Below are 22,105 nucleotides of genomic sequence, written 5' to 3'. Positions count from 1 at the left end.
GCTGATCATCTAATGGGGACAGTGGATTGTTTGTAAATTAGATAAAAGTGAAACAGTATCTGTTTAATTTATGAAATTTATGTATGGCCTGTGTAACATTTAAACTAACGATCGCAGTCCCAGTGCAATCAAGACAAGCTGTTAGCAGTAAACGTGCCATGCCAATCGTCATACAATCGTGATGGTTGACTGGTTTAAGCATTTTAAATGCATTATTTAAAAGAAACAACTTCAATTTTAAATTGATCTAAGAGATTACGGATATTTTCCAGTTTTTACTCGGAGTTGTTCCATCATTTTCTGTGATGTGAATCGGTTAATTTTGTGTTCAGAAAGTCAGGATTAAACACTAAACATACATTAATTGGTTAATAATAATAGTTACATTGTATAAGCTTACTTTGGAATTTGATCTAAAATTCATGCAATATTTAATTAAATATAATTTTAAAAAAAGATGCACTATCAGCCAGATTAACTCTTCACATGTATATGTATTTTACATTTAATAAAGAAAAAAATATTTTAAAATAAATTGGACCATGGACCATCAATACAACTGTTTCTTTACCGATAATAAAATGATACAATTTTAATCAAGTTATGATATTTTTTATTCTTTTTAAGTTTCTGCCTGCTAAATTTCTAACTTATATTTAGCAGACTACTATTTTTAAAGAAAAAGACAGTACAGAACAACATTCATATTTGCATACACTGCATTAGATAGAAAAAAAAAATTCTTTAATAATTAATATTATCTCCCCTTGATTTATGCTAAATTTGTACCGCGCGCGACACATGTTTTGGTTGGAAAATGTCGTTCACGCACTTTCTCCCCCATGAGAATTTTGAAAAGTTGGCAAGTATGATCATTAAATCCTTTAATAGAACATTTATATCAATTGAGATGGCTTCTTATATGCGATATTTGTGATCCGCCATTTATAGCAGCCATTTGCATTTACTACAATAGGCTCCTGCGCTATTTGCTGGCCGATTTTGCCAAACACACTGTTGGAGTACCTGGCATATTCACAACTGAACACGATGGCATGATTATTTGATTCCATTAATGTAATTCACACGAGTTCTATGTCTTCTCCAGAAATATACATTTTTCTCTTATTTTACTGAATTTTACAAGCAGCTTCACAAATTACATATCCACAGTGAGACTGACAGTTAGCCAGGGTACATACCAACAATTAATGACATTAGTTTTGTTCAATTGCAGCACAGTAATGAGTTATAGGCTTGCAAAATATCACTGGTTAAAGCCATTACATGAACCTTAATAAGTGGTTTGCAATTTTATTACTGCAGAATTAACAAGCTACAAGGTTAGTGACATATTCAACTGTATTTATAAATATTATTAGCCATCAGCTTGGATCTGGTACCGTACAGGTAGTGAGTTTATCCGCAATGTGATTGTTGCAAGCTAACATACATATCCGCTAGCCGATTGCTGTTGATTGTTAATGATCTCAAACACACTAATTACTTATTGTGACAATTTTAAACAAATAGATTCAAATCTTTTTAAATGTTCCTGATTACTATTCATGTGTAATATCTCAAAACATTGACATGTGCACGGACTACGGCGGACCGGACCGCCGATGTTTTAGACATCTGCAAGATATTTTAGTTTCAGGTTAAGGTGGCTAATAAAAGAAAACAAACACAATGCGGTTTTAATGTTATTTCTTCTTAATAAAACACTTCTTTGTGCAAGTTGTCAAGCATTTCAGGGGAATATTTTGCATTGAAATTGTCACCTTCATACATCGATTTTGGGACTCCCTGGACATCGTTTTTTCCCAAAATTTTTGATGCGCAAAATATACTGATAGTAGATTTTTTTCAGCATTTTCAGCCCTATAAAGTACCTGCGCAAATTACACTGGTGCGCAAATAATACAAGTTTTTACGGTAGCTGTAAATGTACAATTAGGACCCTTTATTCAAGCAGTTAGGATATCGTCAGATAGCTGTACATGTACTATTAGGACCCATGATTCAGCAGGTAGGATATCGTCAGATAGCTGTACATGTACAATTAGGACCCTTTATGCAGCAGTTAGGATATTGTCAGATAGCTGTACATGTACAATTAGGACCATTTATTCAGCAGTTAGGATATCGTCAGATAGCTGTACATGTACAATTAGGACCCTTTATTCAGCAGTTAGGATATCGTCAGATAGCTGTACATGTACAATTAGGACCCTTTATTCAGCAGTTAGGATATCGTCAGATAGCTGTACATGTACAATTAGGACCCTTTATTCAGAAGTTAGGATATCGTCAGATAGCTGTACATGTACAATTAGAACCATTTATGCAGCAGTTAGGATATGATTTAAAATCCAGAAGATTAGTGTGTGAAAACTTCATTGTCCTTTTATTCAAGAGTATTTTCTCTATGTTATACTATTGTTTTCAGGCTGATGAGCATGAACGGTCACGCCTTCAGTTAGAAGATGTTATCAAAACTGAACGAGAAAAAACAGAAATCATGGAGCAAGAATGGCAAAAAGTCCGAGAAAATCGTGAACTTAACGAGCTTAAAGTGCAACAGCTGCAAGATAGGCTCCATAAGGTATGCATATCATTGATTGGCTAAGCTCCATAAGGTATTCATATCATTGATTGACTAAGCTCCATAAGGTATTCATATCATTGATTGGTTAAGCTCCATAAGGTATTCACATCATTGATTGGTTAAGCTCCATAAGGTATTCATATCATTGATTGACTAAGCTCCATAAGGTATGCATATCATTGATTGGCTAAGCTCCATAAGGTATGCATATCATTGATTGGTTAAGCTCCATAAGGTATGCATATCGTTGATTGGCTAAGCTCCATAAGGTATGCATATCATTGATTGGCTAAGCTCCATAAGGTATTCACATCATTGATTGGTTAAGCTCCATAAGGTATACAGTCAAAATTGCCTTAGCAACCTTCTGAATTCAGCGACCTTCTGTCTTAAATGACCTAAATTATTCCTCCCAGCGAAAATTACTATATAATCTATCTGTATTAAACGACCGTCTGTCTTATGCGACAAGCGACCATACTTTTAGGATCCAACGACACTCGATGTTCTGTATAAATTTAACGACCCAAATCACACATGCATTTGTCTTCTATTCATATATAAAGCCAAGCCAGTTAACTATCCTGTAGGGCATCCAACCCAGCCCCTTTAAGGCAAGACAAAAGAGCTATCCATATGGCTTGGTTATATACACAAGGTGTTCACTTTGACATAAATTAGCACTTAATCATGCATGAAGTCTCTCGGCTTCGGTACTGATGACCGAAGCCGTCTGCATGTCTGAGCTGGATATTGCAAGGAAAATGTGCTATTTATTCACGATGTTTGTGATGAAAATCAAGAATAATCACTTCCAAAACCAACTAAAATAATGATGAACAATGATTTACTCACAAAAGAACGACATGAATGTAGAAATACTGAAAATGTATCAGTGTAGCTAAGCATGATGGCAGCCATTTTGGGAGATAGTAACAGAGGAGTCGGAAATAGCTGATTTCCGGATTTTTTTAAAATCATTTTTTTCACACTATTTTTTTTTCCATTTTTTTTATCTATGAAATAAATGAATAAAATGATGAAAGAAAATAAAAAAAAAAAAACATTAAAAATTATTTTTATTTTTTTCTGCTTTTAAATACATTGTAATTTTGTAGCTAATTATGATATATAAGTGGTAGGCCTATACAAATATTTGTTTTAGAAATTCTTAATCTTATTCATGAATAAAAACAGAAAGATAAATAAAAAATAAATAGATAATTGAAAAATAAAAGTGCCTAAAATTAAATACTGTACATAATTAAAAGATGTATTATATTATGTGATATATTATATATTTAATAATTTCCTATTATTGTGACTGTTTTTAGTACAACAAAACTGTCAAAACATGTCCCACAATATACATTGATACATGTATTTGATTGTTTCGAAAGGGGTGATTCAATTAAGAGACCAACTGTCATATGTGACCTATTTTTCAATCTCCTTTGGAAGGTCTCTTAAAACAATTTTGACTGTACATATCATTGATTGGCTAAGCTCCATAAGGTATGCATATCATTGATTGGCTAAGCTCCATAAGGTATACATATCATTGATTGGCTAAGCTCCATAAGGTATGCATATCATTGATTGGTTAAGCTCCATAAGGTATGCATATCATTGATTGGTTAAGCTCCATAAGGTATGCATATAATTGATTGGCTAAGCTCCATAAGGTATGCATATTATTGATTGGTTAAGCTCCATTATTGATTGGTTAAGCTCCATAAGGTATGCATATCATTGATTGGCTAAGCTCCATAAGGTATTCATATCATTGATTGGTTAAGCTCCATAAGGTATGCATATCATTGATTGGCTAAGCTCCATAAGGTATTCATATCATTGATTGGTTAATCTCCATAAGGTATGCATATCATTGATTGGTTAAGCTCCATAAGGTATTCACATCATTGATTGGTTAAGCTCCATAAGGTATACATATCATTGATTGGCTAAGCTCCATAAGGTATGCATATCATTGATTGGCTAAGCTCCATAAGGTATTCACATCATTGATTGGCTAAGCTCCATAAGGTATTCATATCATTGATTGGTTAATCTCCATAAGGTATGCATATCATTGATTGGCTAAGCTCCATAAGGTATTCACATCATTGATTGGTTAATCTCCATAAGGTATGCATATCATTGATTGGCTAAGCTCCATAAGGTATTCATATCATTGATTGGTTAATCTCCATAAGGTATGCATATCATTGATTGGCTAAGCTCCATAAGGTATTCATATCATTGATTGGCTAAGCTCCATAAGGTATGCATATCATTGATTGGTTAAGCTCCATAAGGTATGCATATCATTGATTGACTAAGCTCCATAAGGTATTCACATCATTGATTGGCTAAGCTCCATAAGGTATTCATATCATTGATTGGCTAAGCTCCATAAGGTATGCATATCATTGATTGGTTAAGCTCCATAAGGTATGCATATCATTGATTGACTAAGCTCCATAAGGTATTCACATCATTGATTGGCTAAGCTCCATAAGGTATTCATATCATTGATTGGTTAATCTCCATAAGGTATGCATATCATTGATTGGCTAAGCTCCATAAGGTATTCACATCATTGATTGGCTAAGCTCCATAAGGTATTCACATCATTGATTGGCTAAGCTCCATAAGGTATTCATATCATTGATTGGTTAAGCTCCATAAGGTATACATATCATTGATTGACTAAGCTCCATAAGGTATACATATCATTGATTGACTAAGCTCCATAAGGTATACATATCAGTGATTGGCTAAGCTCCATAAGGTATGCATATCATTGATTGGCTAAGGTTATAAAATAGGTATTGCATTAGCTTTGTCATTATAAACAGTTATAAGTTTAATACAATTGTGAATTAGTTGTCTGCTGATGACACTATCATGAAAACCATTATGTGTACTGGAATCAAAATTGTTTTCAGTCTTAAATGAAAATCTATTGTTGTCTTTATTACTAGGAGCAGGATGAATGGTTCAGAAGGGAACAAGAATTGTTACAGCGAGTAGAAGAAGTTACAGAGAAAAATATCAAAGTTGTTCAGCAGGAACGGGTAAGTGGACCACACACATGTTTCATGGGGAAAATTCATTCAATGATTCAAAAGAAATGCAACAAATTACCATTAGTGGACGTACTTGCATGTCTTCTTAAAAAAGTAAAATAATGCACTTAACTGTTTATGTCTACAAGTACCACAACATGGTAGCTATGTTCATCATATATGTATGTCCATTTATTATTTATGTAGATAAGCCATGGTTTTTACTTGACATAAATTCACTGGGTATTTTTCCAAGGCAAACACTGCGTAGAGTTGACCAAAAGTAAATCTTTGTTATATTATTTGATTGCTTCACTGGAATTATACCCAACACATGTATAAAGACTGGTGTAATGGTATTTTACAGACTAAAAATTGCGAGCTTGAGAGTCAAGTAAAAGAGCTGGAGGAGAAGCGACAGAAATCTACTACAGACATCAAACGCCTGGAGATGGACATGGACGTTATATCTCGAGAGAAGGTCAGTTTAATCCTTATGTCTGTTTGCTGAAGAGTGTTGTGTAGGGGATACCTTACCAAATTTTAGGAACATATAAAAGGTAATTTGAAATGCATGTTTTAATGCACCTTACTCAAGGTGGTATTCATGCTTCATTGTGAGTTGAGAAACAGTTGTGGATGCTGAGTTGTCTGAATGTTTTTGTTTTGAGTTAGCCATCATCCACTACTTTTATTAACTGCCCATGGGATCATTAAACTAAAGTGAAGTGTCATAGAATATTGTTGTTATATATATTTGTCCCATAACTCTGCATGTTTCACAATATAAAAATCATGTGATAAATTCCATAGCAGTTCGTTATCGTTTATGTTTACACACTCCAGAGTGTAAACACCTACAGTGCCTCTGATTGGTTAACTCTGAGATCTCTAGATTTCAATTGACTTTCAAATTCGGGCTACTTTTCATAGCACATTTTCTTTTAAAGACACTCCACCACTGACGAATGCTATTTTTTTTACCATCAAAACAGAAGAAGAGGATTTAGTATTTTTCTGCAGTTACAAAAGTTACTTATTTTACGTATACACCATACACCTTTGAAAAGTTTGAGCTTCTAATTTTACTTCTAGTTAAAAATATGAAAAATAGTTATTTGCATCCCGAAAAAATTCCGTGGCTTTATATTCTATATGGAATGAAGTACTGATTATGCTTGCACCAAATGCAAAATAAATTATTTTATATTATTTTTGTGTTAACTAGACATATAAATACACGATTAAACACCAATTATTGTTCAAATGATGAATATCATTTATACTATTGGCGGAGAAGCGTCTTTAAATAGCATAGTATTTACTGTTTAACAGTTAGTTGCTTATTTAAAGTATTAAACAATAAAATATTGTCCCTCTATTTAAGCACTATATTTTATGGCAGAAAGATATCATTTTATCTTATATGGTGGCAAGTTTCCCTGAATGAAGACAAGAAAATGATCACCATAGTATAAATATGGAGTTAAAGTTATGGGATAAACAAGTTCCCCAACGCGTGACTGTTGTTTATCATCTTTATCTAAACTCTCATTAGTTAATTTTCAAATTTGTAAAAGACACTCGCTAGAGCTTGTGTCTTTTCAAAATTTGAAAATTAACTAATGAGAGTTTGACAAACATAATAAATAACAGTCACGTGTTGGGGAACCTCTATATATATGGTATTATGGTATTTCATATGATACTATTTTTTGTGGTAACAGGAGAGTATGAGAGTAGAGATGGGGATTATGGAAGACAAGTATGAAACATCACAGCGGACACTGGAGGCAGAGCTTCACTCTCAGATGCAGAAAGAGGTATCCGTCTTCTCAGGCTTTCAGAGTATTCTTATTAGGAAAAAATCAGAGACGACAAATCAAAACTGAGAACATGTCTTTTCCCAAGTGAATGGAGAAAAGGCATTATCTAATATCCAACATTTTTATGAAATGAAACTTCAAGCCATGTTTAATTTAAGGCTTTTGCATGCTTAGTTTCAACCACATTGTGGTATACTTGGAATGTTTTACCGCGGTTCTGCAGAGTATTTTTTGATGTATTTTACAGATAATTTAATACGTTATAGATCTATTTTACAGTCTATCCCTGGAATTTTAGACATATTATCTTATGATAGATTTGCAGAATTTGAAAAAAAATGTGATTGATTGTATTGTGTCAGATCGCTGCCCAGATAGCTGACGTGCACAAACGTACTGAGGAGGAGGAGGAAACGATGAGAGAGAACCATAGACGTCAGGTGATGGAGCTAGGACAGAGACACAAACGGGAAATGGAGAAACAACTCGCTCGCTATCATGATGACCTCAAAAATCGTGAAGATGAAAGCAGGAAAATTTGTCAGGAATATGAGCAAAAGTAAGTAATAGTAAACTTTGTGATTGAGGTCATTAGTGCTGGTTTTGTTAGCTCACCTGGCCCGAAGCAGTGAGCTTATGTCATGGCGCGGCGTCCGTCCGTCCGTCCGTCCGTCCGTCCGTCCGTCGTCCGTCCGTCCGTCAACATTTCCTTTAAATCGCTACTAGTCATAGAGTTCTGCATGGATTGTAACCAAATTTGGCCACAGACATCCTTGGGGGAGGGGAAACAGAACTTGTATAAATTTTGGCTCTGTCCCCCCCGGGGGCAGGAGGGGCGGGGCCCAATAGGGGAAATAGAGGTAAATCCTTTAAATCGCTACTAGTCATAGAGTTCTACATGAATTGTAACCAAATTCGGCCACAAACATCCTTGGGGGAAGGGGAACAGAACTTGTATAAATTTTGGCTCTGACCCCCTGGGGGCAGGAGGGGCGGGGCCCAATAGGGGATTTAGAGGTTAATATTAAAATTCCTTCAGAAAAGAAACGATGAACCTGTATTCAGAACATTACTTGGCATTACAAACCAGGTGAGCGATACAGGCCCTCTGGGCCTCTTGTTTTCTTAACTACTGTATACCAGGGTAGGAGTGTCAAAATGTCACAATCAGCATGGGTAAACATATCGTGATAAATACACCTGTTTTACAACATGTTACATACATGTACCAAATATTACTTGAAATGCTTGTACGGTACTATGAGAAACATGGCAAGGAGCTTAAATCTGTCAATTTAATTATTTCTATTTTTATGCACAAAACATCCAATATCTTGCAAGACAGAAAGAAAAAGAAAATATACTTAAATGCAGTTTCATCATTTCTTGATCATTTATACCAAATTGATACATGTTTAAATCTTTGGTTCAATTTTTCTGTAAAGACCACCCAATTGACAAACAATTCCTCATATCCATGTGGTTTTTATCAACAGATTATCTTGAAATATATTGATTGGGTACTAGAGATAATGTACCTTAGGTGGTCGTTATATAGAGGTGTGTATTGGTGGTCGTTATATAGAGGTGTGTATTGGTGGTCGTTATATAGAGGTGTGTATTGGTGGTCGTTATATAGAGGTGTGTATTGGTGGTCGTTATATAGAGGTGGGTATTGGTGGTCGTTATATTTAGGTGGGTATTGGAGGTTGTTATATGGAGGTGGGTATTGGTGGGCATTATATAGAGGTGGGTATTGGTGGTCGTTATATAGAGGTGGGTATTGGTGGTCGTTATATAGAGGTGGGTATTGGTGGTCATTATATAGAGGTGGGTATTGGTGGTCGTTATATAGAGGTGTGTATTGGTGGTCGTTATATAGAGGTGGGTATTGGTGGTCATTATATAGAGGTGGGTATTGGTGGTCGTTATATAGAGGTGGTATTGGTGGTCGTTATTGGTGGTATTGTTATTTATTGAGGTGTGGGTATTGGTGGTTGTTATATAGAGGTGGGTATTGGTGGTTGTTATATAGAGGTGTGTGTATTGGTGGTCATTTATATAGAGGTGGGTATTGGTGGTCATTATATAGAGGTGGGTATTGGTGGTCATTATATAGAGGTAGGTATTGGTGGTCATTATATAGAGGTGGGTATTGGTGGTCATTATATAGAGGTGGGTATTGGTGGTCGTTATATAGAGGTGTGTATTGGTGGTCTTATATAGAGGTGGGTATTGGTGGTCATTATATAGAGGTGGGTATTGGTGGTCATTATATAGAGGTGGGTATTGGTGGTCATGGGTATTGGTGGTTTTTATAGAGGTGGGTATTGGTGGTCATTATATAGAGGTGGGTATTGGTGGTCATTATATTAGAGGTGGGTATTGGTGGTTGTTATATTAGGTGGGTATTGGTGGTCATTATATAGAGGTGGGTATTGGTGGTCATTATATAGAGGTGGGTATTGGTGGTCATTATTTAGAGGTGGGTATTGGTGTTAGGGTTGTTATATTTAGAGTGGGTATTGGTGGTCATTATATAGAGGTGGGTATTGGTGGTCATTATATAGAGGTTGGTATTGGTGGTCGTTATATAGAGGTGTGTATTGGTGGTCATTATATAGAGGTGGGTATTGGTGGTCATTATATAGAGGTGGGTATTGGGTTATATAGGTGGTTTGGTGGTCATATAGAGGTGGGTATTGGTGGTCATTATATAGAGGTGGGTATTGGTGGTCATTATATAGAGGTGGGTATTGGTGGTCATTATAGAGGTGGGTATTGGTGGTCGTTATATAGAGGTGGTTATTGGTGGTCATTATATAGAGGTGGGTATTGGTGGTCGTTATATAGAGGTGGGTATTGGTGGTTGTTATATAGAGGTGGGTATTGGTGGTCATTATATAGAGGTGGGTATTGGTGGTCATTATATAGAGGTGGGTATTGGTGGTCATTATATAGAGGTGGGTATTGGTGGTCATTATATAGAGGTGGGTATTGGTGGTCATTATATAGAGGTGGGTATTGGTGGTTCGTTATATAGAGGTGGGTATTGGTGGTCATTATATAGAGGTGTGTATTGGTGGTCATTATATAGAGGTGGGTATTGGTGGTCATTATGTAGAGGTGGGTATTGGTAGTCGTTATATAGAGGTGGGTATTGGTGGTCATTATATAGAGGTGTGTATTGGTGGTCATTATATAGAGGTGGGTATTGGTGGTCATTATATAGAGGTGGGTATTGGTGGTCATTATATAGAGGTGGGTATTGGTGGTCATTATATAGAGGTGGGTATTGGTGGTCATTATATAGAGGTGGGTATTGGTGGTTTATTATAGAGGTGGGTATTGGTGGTTGTTATATAGAGGTGTGTATTGGTGGTCATTATATAGGAGGTGGGTATTGGTGGTCATTATATAGAGGTGGGTATTGGTGGTCATTATATAGAGGTGGGTATTGGTGGTCATTATATAGAGGTGGGTATTGGTGGTCGTTATATAGAGGTGGGTATTGGTGGTCGTTATATAGAGGTGGGTATTGGTGGTCATTATATAGAGGTGGGTATTGGTGGTGTTATATAGAGGGGTATTGGTGGTCATGTATATAGAGGTGGGTATTGGTGGTCATTTATATAGAGTGTATAGAGGTGGGTATTGGTGGTCATTATATAGAGGTGGGTATTGGTGGTCGTTATATAGAGGTGGGTATTGGTGGTCGTTATATAGAGGTGGGTATTGGTGGTCATATATAGAGGTGTGTATTGGTGGTCGTTATTATATAGAGGTGGGTATTGGTGGTCGTTATATAGAGGTGGGTATTGGTGGTCATTATATAGAGGTGTGTATTGGTGGTCTTATATAGAGGTGTGTATTGGTGGTCGTTATATAGAGGTGTGTATTGGTGGTCATTATATAGAGGTGGTGTATTGGTGGTCGTTATATAGAGGTGGGTATTGGTGGTCATTATATAGAGGTGGGTATTGGTGGTCATTATATAGAGGTGGGTATTGGTGGTCGTTATGATAGAGGTGGGTATTGGTGGTTGTTATATAGAGGTGGGTATTGGTGGTCGTTATATAGAGGTGGGTATTGGTGGTCATTATATAGAGGTGTGGTATTGGTGGTCGTTATATAGAGGTGGGTATTGGTGGTCGTTATATAGAGGTGGTATTGGTGGTCATTATATAGAGGTGGGTATTGGTGGTCATTATATAGAGGTGGGTATTGGTGGTCATTATATAGAGGTGGGTATTGGTGGTCATTATATAGAGGTGGGTATTGGTGGTCGTTATATAGAGGTGTGTATTGGTGGTCATTATATAGAGGTGGGTATTGGTGGTCATTATATAGAGGTTGGTATTGGTGGTCATTATATAGAGGTGTGTATTGGTGGTCATTATATAGAGGTGGGTATTGGTGGTCGTTATATAGAGGTGTGTATTGGTGGTCGTTATATAGAGGTGTGTATTGGTGGTCGTTATATAGAGGTGGGTATTGGTGGTCATTATATAGAGGTGTGTATTGGTGGTCATTATGTAGAGGTTGGTATTGGTGGTCGTTATATAGAGGTGGGTATTGGTGGTCATTATATAGAGGTGGGTATTGGTGGTCATTATATAGAGGTGGGTATTGGTGGTCGTTATATAGAGGTGGGTATTGGTGGTCATTATATAGAGGTGGGTATTGGTGGTCATTATATAGAGGTGGGTATTGGTGGTCATTATATAGAGGTGTGTATTGGTGGTCATTATATAGAGGTAGGTATTGGTGGTTGTTATATAGAGGTGTGTATTGGTGGTCATTATATAGAGGTGGGTATTGGTGGTCATTATATAGAGGTGGGTATTGGTGGTCATTATATAGAGGTGGGTATTGGTGGTCGTTATATAGAGGTGTGTATTGGTGGTCATTATATAGAGGTGGGTATTGGTGGTCATTATATAGAGGTGGTATTGGTGGTCATTATATAGAGGTGGGTATTGGTGGTCATTATATAGAGGTGTGGTATTGGTGGTCATTATATAGAGGTGGTATTGGTGGTCATTATATAGAGGTGGGTATTGGTGGTCATTATATAGAGGTGGTATTGGTGGTCATTATATAGAGGTGGTATTGGTGGTCATTATATAGAGGTGGGTATTGGTGGTCATTATATAGAGGTGGGTATTGGTGGTCATTATATAGAGGTGGGTATTGGTGGTCATTATATAGAGGTGTGTATTGGTGGTCATTATATAGAGGTGGGTATTGGTGGTCATTATATAGAGGTGGGTATTGGTGGTCGTTATATAGAGGTGGGTATTGGTGGTCATTATATAGAGGTGGGTATTGGTGGTCGTTATATAGAGGTGGGTATTGGTGGTCATTATATAGAGGTGGTATTGGTGGTCATTATATAGAGGTGGGTATTGGTGGTCATTATATAGAGGTGGGTATTGGTGGTCGTTATATAGAGGTGGGTATTGGTGGTCATTATATAGAGGTGGGTATTGGTGGTCGTTATATAGAGGTGTGTATTGGTGGTCATCATATAGAGGTAGGTATTGGTGGTCATTATATAGAGGTGGGTATTGGTGGTCATTATATAGAGGTGGGTATTGGTGGTCATTATATAGAGGTGGGTATTGGTGGTCATTATATAGAGGTGGGTATTGGTGGTCATTATATAGAGGTGGGTATTGGTGGTCATTATATAGAGGTGTGTATTGGTGGTCATTATATAGAGGTGGGTATTGGTGGTCGTTATATAGAGGTGGGTATTGGTGGTCATTATATAGAGGTGGGTATTGGTGGTCGTTATATAGAGGTGTGTATTGGTGGTCATTATATAGAGGTGGGTATTGGTGGTCATTATATAGAGGTGGGTATTGGTGGTCATTATATAGAGGTGGGTATTGGTGGTCATTATATAGAGGTGGGTATTGGTGGTCATTATATAGAGGTGGGTATTGGTGGTCATTATATAGAGGTGGGTATTGGTGGTCATTATATAGAGGTGGGTATTGGTGGTCATTATATAGAGGTGGGTATTGGTGGTCATTATATAGAGGTGGGTATTGGTGGTCATTATATAGAGGTGGGTATTGGTGGTCATTATATAGAGGTGGGTATTGGTGGTCATTATATAGAGGTGTGTATTGGTGGTCATTATATAGAGGTGGGTATTGGTGGTCATTATATAGAGGTGGGTATTGGTGGTCATTATATAGAGGTGGGTATTGGTGGTCATTATATAGAGGTGGGTATTGGTGGTCATTATATAGAGGTGGGTATTGGTGGTCATTATATAGAGGTGGGTATTTGGTGGTCATTATATAGAGGTGGGTATTGGTGGTCATTATATAGAGGTGTGTATTGGTGGTCATTATATAGAGGTGGGTATTGGTGGTCATTATATAGAGGTGGGTATTGGTGGTCATTATATAGAGGTGGGTATTGGTGGTCATTATATAGAGGTGGGTATTGGTGGTCATTATATAGAGGTGGGTATTGGTGGTCATTATATAGAGGTGGGTATTGGTGGTCATTATATAGAGGTGGGTATTGGTGGTCATTATATAGAGGTGGGTATTGGTGGTCATTATATAGAGGTGGGTATTGGTGGTCATTATATAGAGGTGGGGTATATAGAGGTGGTATTGGTGGTCATTATATAGAGGTGGGTATTGGTGGTCATTATATAGAGGTTGGTATTGGTGGTCATTATATAGAGGTGGGTATTGGTGGTCATTATATAGAGGTGGGTATTGGTGGTCGTTATATAGAGGTGTGTATTGGTGGTCATTATATAGAGGTGGTATTGGTGGTCATTATATAGAGGTGGGTATTGGTGGTCATTATATAGAGGTGGGTATTGGTGGTCATTATATAGAGGTGGGTATTGGTGGTCATTATATAGAGGTGGGTATTGGTGGTCGTTATATAGAGGTGTGTATTGGTGGTCATTATATAGAGGTGGGTATTGGTGGTCATTATATAGAGGTGGGTATTGGTGGTCATTATATAGAGGTGGGTATTGGTGGTCATTATATAGAGGTGTGGTATTGGTGGTCATTATATAGAGGTGGTATTGGTGGTCATTATATAGAGGTGGGTATTGGTGGTCATTATATAGAGGTGGTATTGGTGGTCATTATATAGAGGTGGGTATTGGTGGTCATTATATAGAGGTGGGTATTGGTGGTCATTATATAGAGGTGGGTATTGGTGGTCGTTATATAGAGGTGGGTATTGGTGGTCATGTATATAGAGGTGGGTATTGGTGGTCATTATATAGAGGTGGGTATTGGTGGTCATTATATAGAGGTGGGTATTGGTGGTCATTATATAGAGGTGGGTATTGGTGGTCATTATATAGAGGTGGGTATTGGTGGTCATTATATAGAGGTGGGTATTGGTGGTCATTATATAGAGGTGGGTATTGGTGGTCATTATATAGAGGTGGGTATTGGTGGTCATTATATAGAGGTGGGTATTGGTGGTCATTATATAGAGGTGGGTATTGGTGGTCATTATATAGAGGTGGGTATTGGTGGTCATTATATAGAGGTGGGTATTGGTGGTCGTTATATAGAGGTGGGTATTGGTGGTCATTATATAGAGGTGGGTATTGGTGGTCATTATATAGAGGTGGGTATTGGTGGTCATTATATAGAGGTGTGTATTGGTGGTCATTATGTAGAGGTGGGTATTGGTGGTCATTTATATAGAGGTGGGTATTGGTGGTCATTATATAGAGGTGTGTATTGGTGGTCATTATATAGAGGTGGGTATTGGTGGTCATTATGTAGAGGTGGGTATTGGTGGTCATTATATAGAGGTGGGTATTGGTGGTCATTATATAGAGGTGTGTATTGGTGGTCATTATATAGAGGTGGGTATTGGTGGTCATTATATAGAGGTGGTATTGGTGGTCATTATATAGAGGTGGGTATTGGTGGTCATTATATAGAGGTGGTATGGTGGTCATTATTAGAGGTGGTATTGGTGGTCATTATATAGAGGTGTGTATTGGTGGTCATTATATAGAGGTGGGTATTGGTGGTTTTAATAGAGGTGGTATTGGTGGTCATTATGTAGAGGTGGGTATTGGTGGTCATTATATAGAGGTGGGTATTGGTGGTCATTATGTAGAGGTGGGTATTGGTGGTCGTTATATAGAGGTGTGTATTGGTGGTCATTATATAGAGGTGTGTATTTGGTGGTCATTATATAGAGGTGTGCATTGGTGGTCATTATATAGAGGTGTGGGTATTGGTGGTCATTATATAGAGAGGTAGGTATTGGTGGTCGTTATATAGAGGTGGGTATTGGTGGTCATTATATAGAGGTGTGTATTGGTGGTCATCATATAGAGGTAGGTTATTGGTGGTCGTTATATAGAGGTGGGTATTGGTGGTCATTATATAGAGGTGTGTATTGGTGGTCATTATATAGAGGTGGGTATTGGTGGTCATTATATAGAGGTGTGTATTGGTGGTCATTATATAGAGGTAGGTATTGGTGGTTATATAGAGGTGGGTATTGGTGGTCATTATATAGAGGTAGGTATTGGTGGTTATATAGAGGTGTGTATTGGTGGTCATTATATAGAGGTGAGTATTTGTGGGCATTATATAGAGATGGATATTGGAGGTGGTTATATAGAGATTGGTATTTAAGGTTGTTATATAGAGATTGGTATTGGAGGTCGTTACATAGAGATGGTTAATAAGTTGTATTTGTGACATCGTTTTGTAGGCTACATGACAGTAGGACAGAAATAACTTCCCTGCAATCAGCCAAACAGAAACTGGAATCCCAAAGGTAATTTTCACCAAGGGGACAGAAATGTTTCAAATTAGAAAATTATACTATACATTTACTGAGGATAGCTCAACAGCATATCATTAAAGTTAATATCAATTTTAAGTTTTTATCATTGATCATAATGCATCAAAGTAATATATAATTGGTATTTTTATGGAGATGATATTTTTGTCTGATAAGTTGAAATTGTTAAATATCTGATCCACAAATATAACTTATCTAAGTATCTAATCAAACTAAGGAAAATTCCGGATTACATTGTCCGGTTTCTATTTATCTTTGTACGATAGCAAACCCCATCATATTGTTTAACATACATTACATAGTTCTCATGGTAGCAAACTCTATCATATTATTTAACAAGCATAATCAAACTAAGGAAAATTCGGGATTACATTGTCCGGTTATTTTTGGTCTTTGTATGATACAGAGTTATCTGCCCTCGTGAGTGTAGGTAATTATTGTGACGTCATTATTTTCGCAAAGTTGCATTGGCTTCTCTGAAAAATATTATGTCATGCTCTTAAGCATATGACAATTTAATACCTACCAGCAAGGGCAGACAACTTAGTCATATGCAAATACGGAATACTCACAGATGATTCTTCAGTTTGTTTGTTTATTTTGCGTTTAATAGGAGTGAGATCCTGACAAAGCTACAGTATATGATGCAGTCACAGTGGAATGAGGCCGTGTCTCTGTTATCTGGCTCTCCCACCAGGAAGGTAGACATTGGAGAATTACATTGTTTCATAAATTCTTAAATGATCAAGTTTTATCTGAAAATCTCTTTGTAGAAACCACCATCATATAGCTAAACATACATAGTTCTCATTGTAACAAACCCCATCGTATTGTTTAACATACATAGTTCTCATGGTAGCAAACCTCATCATATTGTTTAACATACATAGTTCTCATGGTAGCAAACCCATCGTATTGTTTAACATACATAGTTCTCATGGTAGCAAACCCATCGTAATGTTTAACATGCATAGTTCTCATGGTAGCAAACCCCATCGTATTGTTTAACATACATAGTTCTCATTGTAACAAACCCCATCGTATTGTTTAACATACATAGTTCTCATGGTAGCAAACCTCATCATATTGTTTAACATACATAGTTCTCATGGTAGCAAACCTCATCATATTATTTAACATACATAGTTCTCATGGTAGCAAACCCCATCGTATTGTTTTACATACATAGTTCTCATTGTAACAAACCCCATCATATTGTTTAACATACATAGTTCTCATGGTAGCAAACCCCATCGTATTGTTTAACAAACATAGTTCTCATGGTAGCAAACCTCATCGTATTGTTTAACATACATAGTTCTCATGGTAGCAAACCTCATCATATTATTTAACAAACATAGTTCTCATTGTAACAAACCCCATCATATTATTTAACATACATAGTTCTCATGATAGCAAACCCCATCATATTGTTTAACATACATAGTTCTCATTGTAACAAACCCCATCGTATTATTCAACATACATAGTTCTCATTGTTACAAACCCCATCGTATTATTTAACATACATAGTTCTCATTGTAACAAACCTCATCGTATTGTTTTACATACATAGTTCTCATGGTAACAAACCCCATCATATTATTTAACATACATAGTTCTCATTGTAACAAACCCCATCGTATTGTTTAACATACATAGTTCTCATGGTAGCAAACCCCATCATATTGTTTAACATACATAGTTCTCATTGTAACAAACCCCATCGTATTGTTTTACATACATAGTTCTCATGGTAACAAACCCCATCATATTATTTAACATACATAGTTCTCATTGTAACAAACCCCATCGTATTGTTTAACATACATAGTTCTCATGGTAACAAACCCCATCGTATTGTTTAACATACATAGTTCTCATTGTAACAAACCCCATCGTATTGTTTAACATACATAGTTCTCATTGTAACAAACCCCATCGTATTGTTTAACATACATAGTTCTCATTGTAACAAACCCCATCGTATTGTTTAACAAACATAGTTCTCATTGTAACAAACCCCATCATATTGTTTAACAAACATAGTTCTCATTGTAACAAACCCCATCATATTGTTTAACATACATAGTTCTCATGGTAGCAAACCTCATCATATTGTTTAACATACATAGTTCTCATGGTAACAAACCCCATCGTATTGTTTTACATACATAGTTCTCATGGTAGCAAACCCCATCATATTATTTAACATACATAGTTCTCATGGTAGCAAACCCCATCATATTGTTTAACATACATAGTTCTCATTGTAACAACCCCCATCATATTGTTTAACATACATAGTTCTCATGGTGACAAACCCCATCGTATTGTTTAACATACATAGTTCTCATTGTAACAACCCCCATCATATTGTTTAACATACATAGTTCTCATGGTAACAAACCCCATCGTATTGTTTAACATACATAGTTCTCATTGTAACAAACCCCATCATATTGTTTAACATACATTGTTCTCATTGTAACAAACCCCATCGTATTGTTTAACATACATAGTTCTCATTGTAACAAACCCCATCGTATTATTTAACATACATAGTTCTCATTGTAACAAACCCCATCGTATTGTTTAACATACATAGTTCTCATTGTAACAAACCTAATCATATTATTTAACATACATAGTTCTCATTGTAACAAACCCCATCGTATTGTTTAACATACATAGTTCTCATTGTAACAAACCCCATCGTATTATTTAACATACATAGTTCTCATTGTAACAAACCCCATCGTATTGTTTAACATACATAGTTCTCATTGTAACAAACCTCATCATATTGTTTAACATACATAGTTCTCATTGTAACAAACCCCATCGTATTATTTAACATACATAGTTCTCATTGTAACAAACCCCATCGTATTATTTAACATACATAGTTCTCATTGTAACAAACCCCATCGTATTATTTAACATACATAGTTCTCATTGTAACAAACCCCATCATATTGTTTAACATACATAGTTCTCATTGTAACAAACCTCATCATATTGTTTAACACCTTCCAGTTCGCATCGGTACATTTGTACCGATATGACTTTGATAAGGTCATCTACCAAGTTCGAAGGCGTCACATTAACCTTTATATTCCTCGTAGAAACAAAATATTTATATCAACGGAATCAGTGATTTCTCTATTTTATGTTCATATAAATTTCACAAGTTGGTTTGCTAGAATGAATTAGTGCGCTGTAAGTTTCCGTCCGTTAAAAAGTGCCGAAAATGCCGTTAAATTTGCCAGCGTTATTCGTGAAAAAACCGCTCGGAAAGTAAATATGAGATATTGCAGTGTTGAAATGACATATATCACTGAAAAGCTTAGATTGCAAGCAAGAAAAAGATGTTATTCATATGTCTTTATTTTATTATTTTAAAGAAAATTTTCTCAAATGAAAAACATATGCGATGTTTTTCGTTAAAAATTAACGTTTTTATGTATTCAGAGCTGGAATATATATATCAGTTAAGATTATAACTTCATGAAAATACAGTGTGTTAATGCCACAGACAAATTCCTTTACAAATCAGCTTTAGATTTGAAAATTGGTTTTCTTGAAACGAAATTATCGCGATTTTACTTTACCCTACTCAAACGAAAATTCGCGACGTTACTTACAAATGTGTAACATTATGACGTTACGTTTCATTTACGTTTATCGTAACGTTATGATCATGATCCTGGAGAAGCACATTGGATGATTGTTTATCTAAATCAAATAGATATACATAGATTGCATTGAGGTCTGATCAACCGACCGTGAAATACACACATACCTGTACCATAGTTGTTGCATGCCATGTCCTTGGGCATGTATACCGATGGGAAGGCTATAGGTACACAGTAATTATACCCGAGATGGTGGTGTAATTATCTAACGAAGGTCTACCATGTGCACGCAGTTTGTTTACTGTAGGAAAACAAGCAGAGCTAGTAATAAAGAGAAAGCTTCGTATTCAAATCACACGGGTTTTTTTTTTTTTACATAGGTAGTTGTCGGATAACGTAAATTATCTGTATGAAGAAGCCGAAGCCATGTATTGTTTTAGAAAATGACTATGTCATATAATGACCAGCATCGACTGATCATCGTGTAATTAGACCATATAATTTAATTCTTGACCTAACCGGAAGTGATCGGTCGTATGTAGGTTGCAGACGAGAACATCCCCAAGAACATTCACGCAACTAACTAACTAAACTACGTTTATAAGCGGTAACATAGTCAAGTTTGCTGTAATCCATTCCTTTTAAACGTATGATTCTCTCTTTTGTGATAACATTCACATCAACAGTCAATATCAGTCGGTTTTAACGAACACTAGGCATACATGCGGTGCACTAATGTAAAAACGACTTCCGATCGATTAAATCCGGATCGTGATGATCGGTATTCGGTTCACTTCTCCAAACCGAACCCTCTCTAAACCGGCCGAAATTATATGCACCGACTATGATCGGTTTCGGGAGGTTCCACTGTACCGGTATATATATGTAATGCTGCTGAAGATTACAGATATAGAATTTAAAGAAACTACTCAAAATACACTATGTAATCTGAAAATATCATCGCCTTCATATTATGGGATGTTAAATGTGAGATTACGGTGATTCTGACCTCGGACGGTCAACGTTGCGGCCCCGGAAACTCCTTTTTGATGGAATTATAGGTAATTATTACCACTGAAAATAATCCTTAAGCTAAAGCGTCTGTGAAAGTACTTCAAATTTTGTATATGTATAGAAAAAATCAATCTATAGTATTGTCCTTGAGCGTCCATAGAAACGATGCATAATAAACTCATCAATTTTTGAAGCATTAGCAATTAATGTTAGGTTTAGACGTCGTTGAAACCAGTTCAATCATCAAACATTTTATGAAACGGATAGATTTCAACTTGTTTACTTAAATATGTGAAATAGCGGGACTAGTAGCAGGTACATGTGCAGCACACGTAGGTAATACGTGTACAGTAAAGCATCTGTGAAAGTACTTCAAATTTTGTACATGTATAGAAAAAATCAATCTAGAGTATTGTCCCTTGAGCGTCCATAGAAACGATGCATAATAAACTCTCATCAATTTTTGAAGCATTAGCAATTAATGTTACTTAATGTTAATTAATTTACTTAAATATGTGAAATATGTGAAATAGCGGGACTAGTAGCAGGTACATGTGCAGCACACGTAGGTAATACGTGTACAGTGTACATGTACGTAGTTGTGACGGGTAAGTCGTGATAGCCATAGTTCTATTGTACGTACGTGTACATGTACATGTAGACCTCGTGCACAAATTAACAGGGGCTCTGGATCCGTTTTGAAATAGTCTTAGGATAGGATGAATATAGAACTATTCGTAATAGATTGACATACGAACTATTTGTAATACACGTTTTGGTCGGTAAAATCAAATCGCCTTTTTTTTGTGAGTGACGACCGGTGCATTATAATTATATGTATATACATTGTTCATATGCATATACATTATAATGCTCTCTTAATCTGTTTGCTTTAAAATGTTGACTCTAGTATCAGAATCAGTATAAAAAATGTAGTCTTGTGCACAGGGACCTGGCACGAAAAATGTTTAACCAACTGTACATACATATTATAGTATCGATAATATATATATGTGTATACTGTTGGTTAAAATGTTCTTGTCAGGTCCCTGTGGTCTTGTGGTTCATATGTAAAATATAGATTATATACTAGAAATCTTGTGGTTCATAACT

At 36.2% G+C, this 22,105-nt stretch overlaps 1 protein-coding gene across 1 annotated transcript in view; it reads left to right on the top strand.

Annotated features, from left to right (window-relative positions):
- The window catches only part of LOC138307162 (uncharacterized), a 96,651-nt gene that overhangs the window by 23,764 nt on the left and 50,782 nt on the right, over positions 1-22,105 (top strand). Inside the window, exons 10-16 of the mRNA XM_069247793.1 lie at positions 2,453-2,608; positions 5,599-5,691; positions 6,050-6,163; positions 7,410-7,505; positions 7,871-8,067; positions 16,248-16,313; positions 16,954-17,041. Coding sequence (XP_069103894.1) covers positions 2,453-2,608; positions 5,599-5,691; positions 6,050-6,163; positions 7,410-7,505; positions 7,871-8,067; positions 16,248-16,313; positions 16,954-17,041 — 810 coding nt within the window. The remainder of the gene's footprint in view (positions 1-2,452; positions 2,609-5,598; positions 5,692-6,049; positions 6,164-7,409; positions 7,506-7,870; positions 8,068-16,247; positions 16,314-16,953; positions 17,042-22,105) is intronic.

This window comes from Argopecten irradians, chromosome 14 (genome assembly GCF_041381155.1).
Source record: "Argopecten irradians isolate NY chromosome 14, Ai_NY, whole genome shotgun sequence".
In the NCBI taxonomy this organism is placed as follows: domain Eukaryota; kingdom Metazoa; phylum Mollusca; class Bivalvia; order Pectinida; family Pectinidae; genus Argopecten; species Argopecten irradians.
The sequence above is the reverse complement of the archived record's forward strand: the minus strand, read 5'-3'. Positions and strand labels throughout refer to the sequence as shown.